The sequence below is a fragment of the Hemitrygon akajei genome, chromosome 9 (assembly GCF_048418815.1).
Source record: "Hemitrygon akajei chromosome 9, sHemAka1.3, whole genome shotgun sequence".
Lineage (NCBI taxonomy): Eukaryota > Metazoa > Chordata > Chondrichthyes > Myliobatiformes > Dasyatidae > Hemitrygon > Hemitrygon akajei.
Genome location: NC_133132.1, coordinates 173321116 through 173336788, shown reverse-complemented (window position 1 = coordinate 173336788; position 15673 = coordinate 173321116). Strand labels below are relative to the sequence as shown.

Here is a 15673-nt window from a genome sequence, read left to right as displayed (position 1 = left end):
TCGTGCCATCAGTGAAGTTGACTATGTGATTGCTTGGGTGTTTGGCCGTACAGTCGTGTGTCATCAGAGTGTACAGCAAAGGGGCTCAGTGCAACCACAATGAAGATGCCGGGGAGGAGGAGCATTTGTGCATCCTGTTGTTTGGAGATCCAAAACCCAGTTGCAGAGTGGTGTATTTCGACCGAAGAGTGGGAGTTTATTTACAAAGATCTGTGAGACAATACTGTCGAATGCTGAACTGAAATCCGGAAACTGCATTCTCACATAAGTATCCCAGTTTTCTCGGTGTGTCAGGGTCAGGAGCATAGAGCAGTTCTGTCGGTAAACATACTGGTGAGTCTCCAGTGTGGCAGCAATGGAGTTTTGATATGTATATTTATCAGCCGTTCAAAGCACTTTGTGATGATTGGTGGCATTGCCACTGGACGGTAGTTGTTTGGTTCTGAAGGTGTAGAGTTTGTTGTTACAGGGATGATGGTGGCTGATTTGAAGAACGTGGGACAGCAGCTTGGATGAGTGAAGTGTTGAAGATGTCTGCGAAGACGTCAGTGAGCTGGTGTGCACACTCCCTGAGTACTCAGCTTGGGATGTTGTCTGGCCTGACTGCCTTATGGGAGTTCGCTCTCTGCAGGGTCCTTCTCACATCTGCTGTTACAGACAGTGGCTGCTCACCAGGGAGGCTTAGCTTTCGAGGCTGGCATTGTGTTGCATGCCTCTAAGCGTGTATAAAAGTTGTTTTGGAGTGTCAGGAAGAGAAGCATCATTGGTACAGTCAACACTGTTTTCCTTGCCGAGGCAGTAATGTCCTTGATGCTCAGCAACATACACTGGGGATCACCATCAGACATGAGTTTTTCAAACATCATCTGTTCCTGCTGCATTGTTTGAGCACAGTGGTCTTTGCCCTCTTGATGCCTAAGATGTGGTGTCTCCTGGCTGCTCTAAGTGCAACATCCCAGGCTTTTAGTAGGGAGCACACCTCTGTCGCAGTTCCTGCGTCTCTGTATGCTGCCATCTTAGCAGAGAATGGTTTAGTTCAATGACTTTCAATTTAGATTTTGTGGTCTGAGGAAGGTTTGCTTGATAAAGATTTATGTTTTATATTTGACTGTTGCAGTGAAGAGTGGAGATGTCATTATCTTCTCTGTTCTGTGGGATTGATAACTACTCCAGCAGCTCAAAACTGGAACTGTGGTACTTAGTTTAAAGTAGATACAAAACCTCCATGGAGCATTTAAATGGTGACTTAATATAAATCTGCTCTTTTAGCACAATGTAGTCCATTATAGTAAAATATTTTTAAAAGATTAATTTTACAATTCCTTCTCAAATAGCTCATTATCTCTTCTATCCATTCTGAATTCACGTGCACCCGCGCTAACCCACAGCTGTCAGATATCTACCTTCTCACTCAGTCTGGGGGGGAAATCGACTATTGATGACCCTCAGACACACTCCGGATGTGGCTTCAAGATTAAAGCATTACATCAGAATCAGGCTTATTATCACTGACATCTGTCGTGAAATTTGTTTTTGCGGTAGCAGTACATAAGATAAGACCATAAGATATAGGAGCAGAAGTAGGCCATTTGACCCATCGAGTCTGCTCTGCCATTCAATCATTGGCTGATCCAATTCTTTCAGTCATCCCCATACCTTTTGATGCCTTAAATGTACCCAATGATTTGGCCTCCACAGCCACCTCATGCCCTCTTCTCAATACTACCATTGGACAAGAGGTGTAGAAGCTTCACATCCTAATCTACCAGGCTGAGGAGCAGTTATTACCTTACAACCATCAGGCTTCTGAACCAATGTGGATAACTTCACTCAATGCAACCCTAAGCTGATTCCACAAGCTGCAGACTCAATTTCAGTGACTCTTTGCAACTCTCATTTATTTTTATTTCAACAGTTCGTCTTCTCTTTTCACATTGGTTGTTTGCCAGTCTTTGTTTATGCAGAGTTTTTCATAAATTCTGTTGTATTCTTTATTTTCCTGTAAACGCCTGAAAGAAAATAAATCTCAATCAAGTATATGGAAACTTACATGATGACAGCTGGCCAGACTCATTTGTCTGGAGCCAGTTTTTCAAGTTATCTCCAAGTGTAGCCCATCATTGAAGATTCTTCCTTACCTTGGGATGGGATCTCTGGAGCTGCTGTTGGTTTTTCGATAGCTGTGGGTTTTATGGGAAGGGAATTACAGAGGCATGAGAGGGCAGCTTGCCCTGGTGGATTGGAGGAGGGCGGACTGGTGGGGATGACAGCAGAGCAGAGATAGCTGAAGTTTCTGAGAATAGTTCACAAGGTGCAGGATAGATAGGTCCCACAGAAGAAGTTCTCAAATGGCAGGGGTAGACAGCTGTGGCTGACAAGGAAAATTAAGGGCTGCATAGAAACTGAGGAAAAAGCAATTAAGGTAGCAAAAGTGAGTGGGAAATTGGATGTTTGAAAAGCTTTTAAAATCCAATAAAAGGCAACTAAAAAAACTATAAGGGAAAAGATAAAATATGAGGGCAAACTAGCCAATAATATAAAACAGGATACCAAAAGTATTTTTCAGTTATATAAAGAGTAAAAGGGAAACAAGAGCTGATATTTGACAATTGGAGAATTAAGCTGGCAAATACTAATGGGAAACAAAGAAAATGGCAAATGAGCTTAAGACCATAAGATATCGGAGCAGAAGTTGGCCATTCAGCACATCGAATCTGCTCCGCCATTCAATCATGAGCTGATCCAATTCTTCTAGTCATCCTCACTCCCCTGCTTTCACTCCATACCCTTTGATGCCCTGGCTAATCAAGAACTGATCTATCTCTGCCTTAAATGCACCCAATGTCTTGGCCACCACAGCCACATGGCAACAAATTCCACAGATTTACCACCTTCTGACTAAAGTAATTTCACTGCATCTCAGTTCTAAAAGGACGTCCTTCAATCCTGAAGTCGTGCCCCCTTGTCCTAGACTCCACTACCATGGGAAATAACTTTGCCTTATCTAATCTGTTCAGGCCTTTTAACATTCAGAGTGTTTCTATGAGATACCCTCTCATTTTCCTGAACTCCAGGGAATACAGCCCAAGAGCTGCCAAATGTTCCTCATACGGTAACCCTTTCATTCCTGGAATCATTCTTGTGAATCTTCTCTGAACCCTCTCCAATGTTAGTATATCCTTTCTAAAATAAGGAACCCAAAACTGCACACAATACTCCAAGTGTGATCTCACGAGTGCCTTATAGAGCCTCAACATCACATCCCTGCTGTTATATTCCATACCTTTAGAAATGAATGCCAACATTGCATTTGCCTTCTGCACCACCGACTCAACCTGGAGGTTAACTTTTAGGGTATCCTGCATAAGGACTCCCAAGTCCCTTTGCATCTCTGCATTTTGAATTCTCTCCCCATCTAAATAATGGCCTGCCTGTTTATTTCTTCCACCAAAGTGTATGACCATACACTTTCCAACATTGTATTTCATTTGCCACTTCTTTGCCCATTCCCCTAAACTATCTAAGGCTCTCTGTTTCCTCAACACTACCCACTCCTCCACCTATATTTGTATCATTGGCAAGTTTAGCCACAAATCCATTAATCCCATAGTCCAAATCATTGACATACATCGTAAAAAGCAGCGGTCTCTACACCGACTGCTGTGGAACTCCACTGGTAACAGGCAGCCAGCCAGAATAGGATCCCTTTGTCCCCACTCTCTGTTTTCTGCCGATCAGCCAGTGTTCTACCCACGCTAGTAACTCCCCTGTAATTTCATAGGCTCTTATCTTGCTAAGCAGCCTCATGTGCAGCACCTTGTCAAAGGCCTTCTGAAAATCCAAGTGTACCATGTCTACTGCATCTCCTTTGTCTACCTTGCTTGTAATTTCCTCAAAAAATTGCAGTAGGTTGGTCAGGCAAGATTTGCCTTTCAGGGAACCATGCTGGTTTTGGCCTATCTTGTCATGTGGTTCCAGGTATTCCATAATCTCATCCCTAACAATCGATTTCAACAACTCCCAACCACTGATGTCAGGCTAACAGGTCTGTAGTTTCCTTTCTGCTGCCTCCCACCCTTCTTAAGTAGCTGAGTAGCATCTGCAATTTTGCACTCATCCGGTACAATGCCAGAATCTTTCGATTCTTGAAAGATCATTGTTAATGCCTCCGCAATCTCTCCAGCTACTTTCTTCAAAACCTCGGGATTTATCCCCTCAGACCATTAAGCTTCCTGAGCACCTTCTCAGATGTAATTTTCACTGCACAAACTTCACTTCCCTGACACTCTTGACTGTTATACTGCAGACGCCTTCCACTGTGAAAACTGATGCAAAATAAGCATTCAGTTCCTCTGCCATCTCTGCGTCTCTCATTACAATATCTCCAGTATCATTTTTGCTTGGTCCTATTTCTACCCTCAACTCTCTTTTACCCCTTATATACTTAAAAAAGCTTTTAGTATCCTCTTTGATAGTTGTCGCCAGCTTCCTTTGAAAATTCATCTTTTCTTTCTGAATGACCTTCTTAATTTCCTTCTGCAAGTTTTTAAAAGCTTCCCAATCCTCTGTCTTCCCATCAGCTTTAGCTTCCTTGTATGCCCTCTCTTTTGCTTTTACTTTGGCTCTGACTTGTCAACCACATTAGTGTCCTTCTATTCGAAAACTTCTTCTTATCTGGAATATATCCGTTACACTTCACTTATTTTTTGCGGAAACTCCAGTCATTGCTGCTCTTCTGTCCTTCCTGCTAGTGTCCCTTTCCAGTCAACTTTGGCCAGTTCTCCTCTCATGCCATTGGAATTTCCTTTATTCCACTGAAATACCAACACATAGGAATTTAGATTCTCCTTCTCAAATTTCAATGTGAACTCAGTCATATTGTGATCATTGTTCCCTAAGAGTTCCTTAACCTTAAGCTCTCTTATCATCTCCAGATCATTGCACAACACCCAATCCAGCACAGCCGATCCCCTAGTGGGCTCAACAACAAGCTGTTCTAAAAAACCATCCCTTGGACATTCTACAACATTGCAACACATAAAACATGCTATAAATTACAATAAGACATATTTAATGGAGATTTTATGTACAAGTCATGAATAAGCACAAATTATCAGCATAAATTTGGGAGGCTCAGTGGTGTCATGGTTACAATAATGCCATTATCATACCAGCGACCCCGGTTCAATTCCTGCCGCTGTCTGTAAGGAGTTTTACATTCTCCCCGGGACTATGTGGGTTTCCCTCGAGGGCTCCGGTTTCCTCCCATAGTCCAAAGATGTACTGGTTGGTAAGTTAAGTGGTCATTGTAAATTGTCCTGTGATTAGGCTGGGGTTAAATCGGGGGATTGCTGAGCGGTGTGGCTCGAAGGGTCGGGAGGGCCTAGTTCGCACTGTATCTCAGAAAATAATAAATCAAACTAAATAAATTAAATAACATTGCCTTCCTATGTTATATCAGTGATTCCATTCTGATGTCTTGCCGTACCTCCACATCAGCCTTTTACAAACAGGACACAAAGGCACCTGCATTAGTGGTTGCCTTTCCTGTAATATTTTGCAACTTTTCATTATCTTAATTTGCAATGTCATGTTTGCTGCCATGGCAGTTCTGACTAAATCTACAATATCATTAGGTTATGTGTTTTAAACCGCTGTGAAATCTGTTGCATTTGAACTTGCCTGGAAGTGTAAGTTTGCCAAGGTTATTGTGCTCAAAGATCAATTTTATTCACCATATACAGTACATTTACATGTGTTAGGAATTTGTGGTGTGTTGGCAAACAGCAATGTTCAATAATTACAAAGCATTGTACAAAAAGCAATGAAGCAGGAAATGCAAATGTTTCTCAAAAGTAATCAGTGCATTTTTTTTGCAGATTGTGAAAGTGTGGAATGCAGTAACAGTCCAGTCAACAGCTGAGGGTCACTATTTGGCTTCTGGAGGAATGGGCTATTTTAGCCCTCGTGTAACAGCCGTTATTCGTACTTGACCTGATGATCCAGCTGCACCTTCTTCCTGTTCTGTCGGTGGTTTATCGATGGGAAAATCATGGTCTATTCTCCATTCCTGACTGCGCATGCAGGAAACTCAAACGGCACAATTGTCACTTATGAACATGCTTCTTTCAACTCTACAGCACGTCCAGTAATTCACAGTGAGATGGAAGTTCCTGTTGCTGAAGGATCAGTGACTTACAAAGCTTCAGAAGGGAACTCTGTGGGAAATAGCACATCGATCCCCTCTCAGTCAGCCTACGGGGGGATGGGCCTCCCTCTGCAGGTCCTCCTCTCTGTGATTATGCTGGTGATAGCTTTAATTTCTTTCTTGGGGAATTTTATCGTCTGCCTCATGGTCTACCAGAAGGCAGCTATGCGATCAGCCATCAATATCCTCCTGGCAAATCTAGCTTTTGCAGACATGATGCTCGCAATAATGAATATGCCTTTTGCCCTGATCACGGTCAACACAACTTACTGGATCTTTGGAGATATCTTCTGCAGGGTGTCTGCCATGTTTTTCTGGCTGTTTGTGATAGAGGGTGTAGTTATTCTGCTTATAATTAGTATTGATCGATTCCTCATTATTGTTCAGCGTCAAGACAAACTGAACCCTTACCGTGCTAAGCTTCTCATCGCTGTCTCTTGGGGAATGGCATTTTGTATGGCTTTTCCTCTTGCTGTCGGTAGTCCAGACTTGCCCGTACCATCTCGAGCTCCGCAGTGTGTTTTTGGCTACTCTACGGACCCTGGTTATCGGGTGTACGTCCTGTTAATAATCATAGTATTTTTTTTCATCCCCTTCATGCTGATGTTGTACTCTTTTATGGGCATCCTGAACACTGTTCGGCATAATGCAATCCGGATCCATAGCAACTCAGACAGCATTTGTTTGGGCCAAGCAAGTAAGCTAGGGCTGATGAGCCTGCAGAAACCGTGCCAGTTAACCATCGACATGAGCTTCAAAACTCGTGCCTTCACCACCATTTTGATCCTCTTCATCATTTTCACTTTGTGCTCAGCACCATTCACCACATACAGCCTTGTTTCCACTTTCAACAAAAGTTTTTACCATAAAGTTAACTTCTTTGAAATAAGCACCTGGTTCCTTTGGTTGAGCTACCTCAAATCTGCACTTAATCCTTTAATTTACTATTGGCGAATCAAGAAGTTTCGGGATGCTTGCATGGAGTTGCTGCCTAAAACCTTTAAGTTTTTGCCTCAGCTGCCGGGACGTACCAGGAGGCGGGTTCGTCCAAGTGCCATTTATGTTTGTGGTGAACATCGATCTGTAGTTTGATATGCATGACATGTTTTTAAAGTTTAAATAGATATACTATATAGGCACTGCCAGCATAATATTGAACAACTGTTTTGTGTGGGATATTTTCTTTCCTCCAAAATTTCCTTCCTACCTAAATGAGATCTCTCCAAAATATCCTAAATGGGATTCCTCCAAAATGCCTCAAATGGTATCCCTCCAAGATCTCCTAAATGATATTTCCCCAAAATGTCTCTAAAGGGATCTCTCCAGAATGTCCCAAAAGGGATCTCAGAATCAGAATCAGGTTTATTATCACTGGCATGTGGCATTAACTTTGCAGCAACAGTTCAATGCAATACATAATCAAGCAGAGAAGAAAAAAATCAATTACAATATGCATATATTGAATAGATTAAAAATATGTGCAAAACGAAAATACTGTATATTAAGAAAAAGTGAGGGAGTGTCCAAAGATTCAATGACCATTTAGGAATCAGATGGCAGAGGGGAAGAAGTTGTTCCTGACTCGCTGAGTGAATCTCTCCAAAGTCTCAAATGGGATCTCTCCAGGATCTCCTAATTGACATTCTCCAAAATATTCCAAATAAAATTTCTCCAAACTTTCCTATCCACCTAAATCACCCTGCTATTCTTGTTTGATTGTTCTCCTCGTAGATTATTTAAATGGTGAGTCAGTGTTTCTACATCGTAAATTTGAAAACTATTGCCTGTGCAATTTGTATACTTTTGGATTCTCCGCTGACATCGGGCAGGCTGTGCTTCAAAGCTTGTGAATTGTTTTTTGCTGCTCTGGTGGTGCTGAAGTGGTGAAAATGTGCAATTCTGTGTTTAGTGTTCTGACCACTAAAAGAAATTAACGGTAGGAACTAAGCACAACTGACCTCTCAGGCAAATCCATGAGACATAGCAACTGTAAGCCAATTGCGTGTTATTTTTGTTGGTTGTTGGATGGGGCTTGGGGAAATCTTGGGAGGCTTTTAAATTTTATTTAGTTTACTACTGTATAACGCAGAATTGATGTTTGAAAGTGGTGGTTGATGGAAAATTACTTTCATGCTTGTTTCCATTGTAACTTAATGAAGAGTTTTATTTATACGGGTTGTCTTGAGTAATTCCATTGATACTGTGTATGATGATGCATGCAGGACACAGAGTGGTACACTCAGGGAATAGTGTATTTATTACTATGAATTAGTTGGTGCTTGATTCTGAAGTTCGTTAACTTTGCTTAAGTATATTGTGGCTCTGTAAACTTCTGTAGTGACCAATGATAATTCTCATGATACAGTCACTTGAAAGCTGCAAAAGAAGATTATGATTTAAAACGTGTTTATATATTTAGATATCAAGTGTAAAGATCATCATTGTTAACCAATAGAGTACAAGATAGATTTTAATTTAGCCACTGATTTACCAGATTATGTTTAAAGCACCATATTTTAGAATACTTATCTGCTGTTTCAGAATCTCAGCTTACTGTGGTCAGGGGGAAATGCTTTAGATTCAAGGCGAAGGCAGAATTTGTATATCTGAAGTGCTGAATGCAATCAAATTGTTCTGATATGTTTTATTATTACTTATTGTATTTTTGTGAAGTCCTGGTTGTTTCTTTTAACATTTATGTAATTTTGTGCCTGTATATATAAGCATAAAATTTTATTCTCAGTTTTGAAAGCTGTGATATATTTGGGTTACATGATCAGATCCTTTTTCTAAAAAACAGATACCTTGACTACTCAGTTGAGTTTGAAGTAGTCTGTCTTTTGGGCACTAGTTTTCCATAAGAGAGTTAGATTTATTTATCATATAAACATTGAAACATGCAGTAAAATGTGTCTTTTACATTAACTACCAGCACTAAGGATGTGCTGGGGCAGCCTGCCAGTGTCGCCACACTTTTTGGTGCCAACATAACATGCCCACAATGTTTGTCAGAACATCCTGGCAAACAACAAAGAAAGCCGTGCTCCTCCCTCCCTACGCACGTACACATTCCTCTGACCCCAGGAGACAGCTGGTGGATGTTATGCTGGGATGGTAAAAAAAACACGAAACAAAGGATATCAACAATATGGGCAGCCATTCACTATGAATACAGAGACGAGGTTCACAACATTCCATTGGTAATAATATCTGATGTGTTGAGAAGTTACAATTTTTATTTAGAGATACAGCTCTGTCACAGGCTATTCTGGCCCAACGAGCCCACACCACTTAATTAACACCCATGTGACCAATTAACCTACTAACCCGTACACCTTTGGAATGTGGGAGGAAACGCAAGAAGTTTCCCTTCATGTTCCTTTTAAACTTTTCACCTTTCACCCTTAACTCATAATCTCTGTTGTAGTCCCACCCAACCTCAGTGGAAAATGAGGTTGCATTTACTCAGTCTATCCCCCTCATAACTTTGTATACATCTATCAAATCTGCAGACTGCTACGTTCTAGAGAATACAGTCCTAACCTGTTCAGTCTTTCCAGTCCCATCAACATCCTTGTAACTTTTCTCTGGACTCTTTCAACCTTATATACATCTTCCCCTTAGGTGTGTGTCCAAAACTACACACAATACTCCAGATTAGGCTTCACCAATGTTTTATACAAGATTAGGGTTAGTAACTCTGGGAACCCAACAGCGGCACTGAAAGTATAACAAGTTCTTGCAGGCAGCCCCAGCCCAATCTTCGCTGATTTGATTTGACACAAATGAAACCATTTCACAGTATGTTTTGATGTATGTGTGACAAATAAAGGTAATTTTACGATTTTTATCTTTATCATTTCCCTACTGTTTCAGTCACTGATATTCCGGCAAAAGTCCTCTCCTGCTGCAGCAACATCTGAGATGTGATCATACCGAGATTCCCTGAAAACAATTCAGATTCTGCGGACGCTGAAAATCCAGAGTAACGCACACACAATGCTGGAGGAACTCTGCAGATCAGTCAGCATCCATGGTGGGGATTAAACAGTTGCTTTTCCAGGCTGAATCCTGATGAAGGGTCTTGGCCCTAAACGCTGACCATGTACTCCTCTCAACAGATGCTGCCTGACCTGCTCAGGTTCTCATAGTGCTAATGGCATCCTCTGAACAGACCCTACATAACCAAGGGAGAGGGCAATCAGGTTCTCATCGGGCTGCTTTAAAAAGATTAACAATTTAGTTCATTGATTGCAAAGTGCCTTGGGATGTTTGAGGAATGTAATTACACACATATCAAATTAGTGTCTCTTATCCATTTACTTAAGGAACTGTGACACACTATTATTTGTCTCTCATGTTCCCCTTGATTATATAACTCCCTGAGGAAAGAGTTTTGGTGAACTGAGCCAAACGATTGAACAGAATCACCTTAAACCATTTACTGGGAAGCTCCCTAGGGTGCAAACTTCCAATCTTCCTATTTAAATAGGAGACTCTGGATATACAGTATCCCAGAGTCTTATCGGCTGATGAGCGGTGCTAACATACTTTGTCCATTCCTGGTCTAGCCAGGGCTAGATTATTATCCAGAATCAAGGTTATTACCATTGATGTACAGTGTGTCATGAAATGTGTTGTTTTGTGGTAGCAGTACAGTGTAAAACATTCAAAAAACTGCTATAAGGTACAATAAAAAGGTAGATGAAAAAATGCACTGAAAGAGAGAGAGGTAATATATGTATCTTTGTTCTCCTGCTACGTTCCAGATGGCACAGACGGAAATTCTGTTGGCACACACGGAAACTTTGTTGGCATGTGACATGCAGTGCTGCCCCTCAATTTTTAAACCCCACCCGTAATAAAAAGATTGATTATCGTTACTGCCAAATGAAGCAGTGAATGTTTTTAACAATGCAAGAGTAGTGAGATGTTTTCATTGGAAAGGTCTCATGCTGGCTCAGTGCCAGCAAGATGGTTGCAAGAATACGATTTGAAATCCTCTCAGGCCTGGTGTACACATTGACTTTAGGAAAATAAACAGTGGGGACAGTTGGAATTGCCTTTGCTCTGCTTATGTTTGCTTCCTCTGTCTTGTTTCAAAAATGTCCGTCACCCCTGAACTAGCACGTTCGTTCATTCATTGTTGTATGAGGTGGGCGATCATGGTCTTTCCATGAGAATGATTGTTCTTGGCAGATTTTTCTACAGGAGTGGTTTGCCATTGGCAGTGTCTTTCCAAGGCAGGTGACCCCAGCCATTGTCGATACTCTTCAGCGATTGTCTGCCTGGTGTCAGTGGTCACATAACCAGGATGTGATATGCACCAGCTGCTCATACGACCATCCACCACCCGCTCCCCTGGCTTCACGTGACCCTGATTGGGGAGGGTGGGCTAAACAAGTGCTACAGCTTACCCAAGGATGACCTACAGGTGAGCGGAGGGACAGAGTGTCCTAGACCTCCTTTGGTAGAGACCACCCATCTAGCACATCAGAAGCTGAAATAAAAAGGGCAGGAATTATAGATAATTGTTTCATGTACTGAGAGACAGTGTAAACCACCTGTTCATGGGCCATGCATCAGATCATGCTGTACTGTACATAAGTAGACTGAGGGAGTAAAACAAGATGTACAGACGGATAATAAATCACTCAAGATTATTTATTGTCATTTCCAGTACACAAGTGTAAAAGAGAAGAAAATAACTTTTACTCCAGATCTGATGCAGCACAAAAAATATAATAAAGAACACAATAAATAGTACATAATATAGCCTATATGCATTCTGTAGATGGATTGTAAGTCCATAAAGTGACAGTAGGCACAGGAGTTTCTGTACATAAGGTGACTGACAGGAACTGAAAAAGAAGTGGAGTTTGGATGGGTTAGTGGGTCTGTGCTGGATTAGCAGAGCAGAATCAATGGGCCAAATGGCCTCTACTTCTGCTCCAATGCATTATAGTCTTACAGAAAGTGCAGTCAGGGAATTTTCAGGTCAAAGAATGTCATGAAAGGTGTCAGAATCAAGATATTACTTTTTTTCTCTCTTTCTGCAAAACCTGCCAGTTGAAAACAATCTGATTCCTGGAAATATTTAAAGTCATCCATGTTGTTTTGCCCACAATAACATAGAAACTGAACTCTTGGATGATGTCCTGGTTGACCCCTGGGGCGGTTCATGGCCACAGGATACCACCCCCTCCCCCCCTCTCAACATCTTCTGAACGACCAGAGTTTGGGTAGATATCATCAGATATCTCATTGAAAATATTCGGAAGACAAGTTGGGACGAAGGCTATTTGGGTAATGGGTAGAGTAGTTGGTAAAACTGACAAAAAAAAAAGACTACAATGAATTGAAAGTCTTGACCAAGTTCCTGCCATATATCTGACAGATTCACAGAATATTCTATGGACACCATGGTAGCATAGTATTTAGCACAATGTATTAAAACTCGCGTCAGAGTTAGGAGTGCAATTCTGTAAGAAAGTTTGTACATCCTTCCTGTGTACACTTAGGTTTCCTCCCACAAAGACCTACCAATCAGTAGGTTAATTGGCCTAGGTAAATTATCCAGTGAATAGGCTGGGGTTACATAGGTGAGTTGCTAGGCAGCGAGGTTTATTGGGCCAGAAGAGTCTATTCTGCACTGTATCTCTAAATAAAATAAATGTTTACATCGCAAGTCTATTGATTCTTATTGAGCTTGTGCTGGTCAAAAAAGATCTGCTCAATTTAATTACAATTTGCAAAACCTGGCCCTGCAGCCAATGCCTGTTCAAGTACAGTTCTGAATGTTTTTTGAATGTGAGTAAAGTTTTCTACCTTGAAGAACTAAAGTTCTGGAGGTATGAAATAGCAATGGGGTGGCTCTGTAACATAACATTTAACATAATGCTACAACAGCACCGACAGCCTGGATTCAATTCCTCTTGCTGTCTGTAAGAAGTTGGACGTTCTTCCTATCACCGTGTGGGTTTCCTCCCACAGTCCAAAGATGTACAGGTCAGTAGATTATTTGGTCACATGAGTGTAATTGGGCTGAAAGGGCCAGTTATTGTGCTGTATCACTAAAATAAAACAAATCAGCAAAGTGCCCTAGAACTCAAAGTTCAAAGTAAAATTTATAGAAGTACATATATACAACCCTGAGATTCATGCTCATGTGGGCATCCGCAGTAAATCCATAACTGAAGTAATGAAAAACTTCTCGAAAAGAAAAGCTCACCGAATGGTTTCCCTGTAGACTTGGCGAAGACTGAATTCTTTAAGGTGAATATATAAACAAAATCTAATCTGTTATAAACTGAGTTGTGTTTTGCCGAGATAAGACATGGGACTGTTCGGCTCAGAATGTGTTTTGTGCTCATAGATGCTCAAAGCAAAGTGCCTCTGATCAGTCGAATTCATGATGACAGATGACTGTGGAGGCCAAGTCAATGGGTATATATAATGCAGAGGTTATAGGTTCTTGATTAGTCAGGGTGTCAAAGGTTATGAGAAGGAAGGAGAATGGGATTGAGGGATAATAAATCAGCCATGATCGAACGGCAGAGCAGACTGGATGGGCCGAATGGCCTGATTATGCTCTATTGTCTTATGACTAACACTGCAAGGGAAATGGTACATTTGGTAGCTGGGTCAACAACGCAACCAGTGAAGTCTTCTCTAACTGATGACATTCAGGGCTGGAAAAGATTAACAACAGATCAGGTATAGTAAGATAAAAGAGCAATTCCAGAGGAAAGAAACGAGATGCAGGTGAAGAGCACTTCAAAGTCATATTTGAAAAACGTCCAACAATTTGAAAACTTAGAATATAATTCAGGACCTTTATTAAAAAAAAAACAATAGCTTTTGCAGTTGTTTTTCAGGATGTTTCGAAGTACATTGTAACAATGAAGTATATTTGAGGTTTTGAATAATTATCAGTAGCAACTCTAGACAGGTTGATTGGAATCTAAACCACTGCAGTTAAGTAACCAGCTTCATGCTAATAATTGATAGCCTTGAAGAGTTGTGGTCGATTTAAGTCTTATCTCTTGTGCAAGTACAAACATTCAGTGCATGGTGTCAGAGTGACGGGAGCAGGATTTCTGATTTCTGTCGCTATTTCTGGTAAGGTCAGTGCTTTGAGTGGCTGCTTATGGATTGCATTAAATTTCATCTTCCTGCTACACCCCAGTTCACCTATTGCTCAAATCAGTCCAAAGATGATGCACCCCACTCCATCCAGTTCCACTTGGAAGATGGTGCTTTATCTACCAGATGACAGGAGGGAGAAGAGTTTGTGTAAGGGGTGTGTGGGGTCCTTCACAATGCTGTTTGCTTTGCGGGTGCAGCGTGTGGTGTAAATGTCTAATAGCGGGAAGAGAGACCCCGATGATCTTCTCAGCTGACCTCACTATGATGAATCTCATCACATATGAAATGCCAATAGTGTTATGCTGTTAGGTTTTTAGCTTGTGTCGTACAAACTAAAAAATCTTTTTATTTGTTGTCATACTGCTCTATTTGTTATATGTGTGTATGTGTTATGCACTTTGTTCCTGAGGAACATCGTTTCATATATATATATATATATATATATAAACATATAACCTTATAACAATTACAGCATGGAAACAGGCCATCTCGGCCCTTCTAGTCCATGCCGAACGCTTACTCTCACCTAGTCCCACTGGCCCACGCTCAGCCCATAACCCTCCATTCCTTTCCTGTCCATATACCTGTCCAATTTTTTTCAATGACAATATTGAACCTGCCTCTACCACTTCTACTGGAAGCTCGTTCCACACAGCTCGTTTCATTGGGTGTATTGGAGCTTCTGTTGGCGTTTCTGGATTTTTATGAGATGGGGTTGCTAGCCCCATGCCCAACCCTCCACCTGGCATTGCTGGGCATGTGACCATCCATGGTAGAGTTATTTGGACGTGGAAATTCAACTGGAATTCTGTCCCCGTGGTGGAATGCATGTATAAGGACGAGTGACTGCCTCACTGTTAGCTTGACAGCAAAATCTAACCCATGTCCCAACATCTCTGTTTCTAACTTATCATTAGCCAGATCAAATCAATTTCTGTCCCTGATTCTAACCACAGCTGTATCCTGTGACCAGGAAGTCAGAAATCAATCAGACAATCCTCCATGATATGAATGTTTCATTTTCAGTACACAATGGTATGTTTATTTTATTTAGAGATAACACACAGAATAGGTCCTTCCTTCCCTTTGAGCCGCAGTGCCCAGCTAACCCTGATTTAACCATGACCTAATCATAGAGCAATTTACAATGATCAATTAATATTAACCCAGGGGTTCCCACCGATTCATCTTTGGACTGTGGGAGGAAACCAGTAATGAAGTTGTTGTCACATATTGGTGCGTGGAATGGGCTGCCAGCAACGGTTGTGGAAGCAGATACGATAGGGTCTTTTCAGAGACTCCTGGATAGGTACATGG

General features: G+C 41.3%; 1 protein-coding gene across 6 annotated transcripts in view; it reads left to right on the top strand.

Moving 5' to 3' along the window:
* gpr63 (G protein-coupled receptor 63) overlaps window positions 1–15673 on the top strand; it is a 96696-nt gene that overhangs the window by 63858 nt on the left and 17165 nt on the right. For 4 of the 6 annotated variants that reach the window (XM_073057510.1, XM_073057508.1, XM_073057509.1 and 1 more), the window contains one exon: window positions 5880–11263. The exons of the other annotated variants lie outside the window; for them this stretch is intronic. In XM_073057510.1, the coding sequence (XP_072913611.1) occupies window positions 6053–7300 (1248 nt within the window). In that variant the 5' untranslated portion in view covers window positions 5880–6052 and the 3' untranslated portion in view covers window positions 7301–11263. Of the gene's footprint in view, window positions 1–5879; window positions 11264–15673 lie in introns of those variants that run through there. 6 annotated transcript variants of the gene reach the window in all.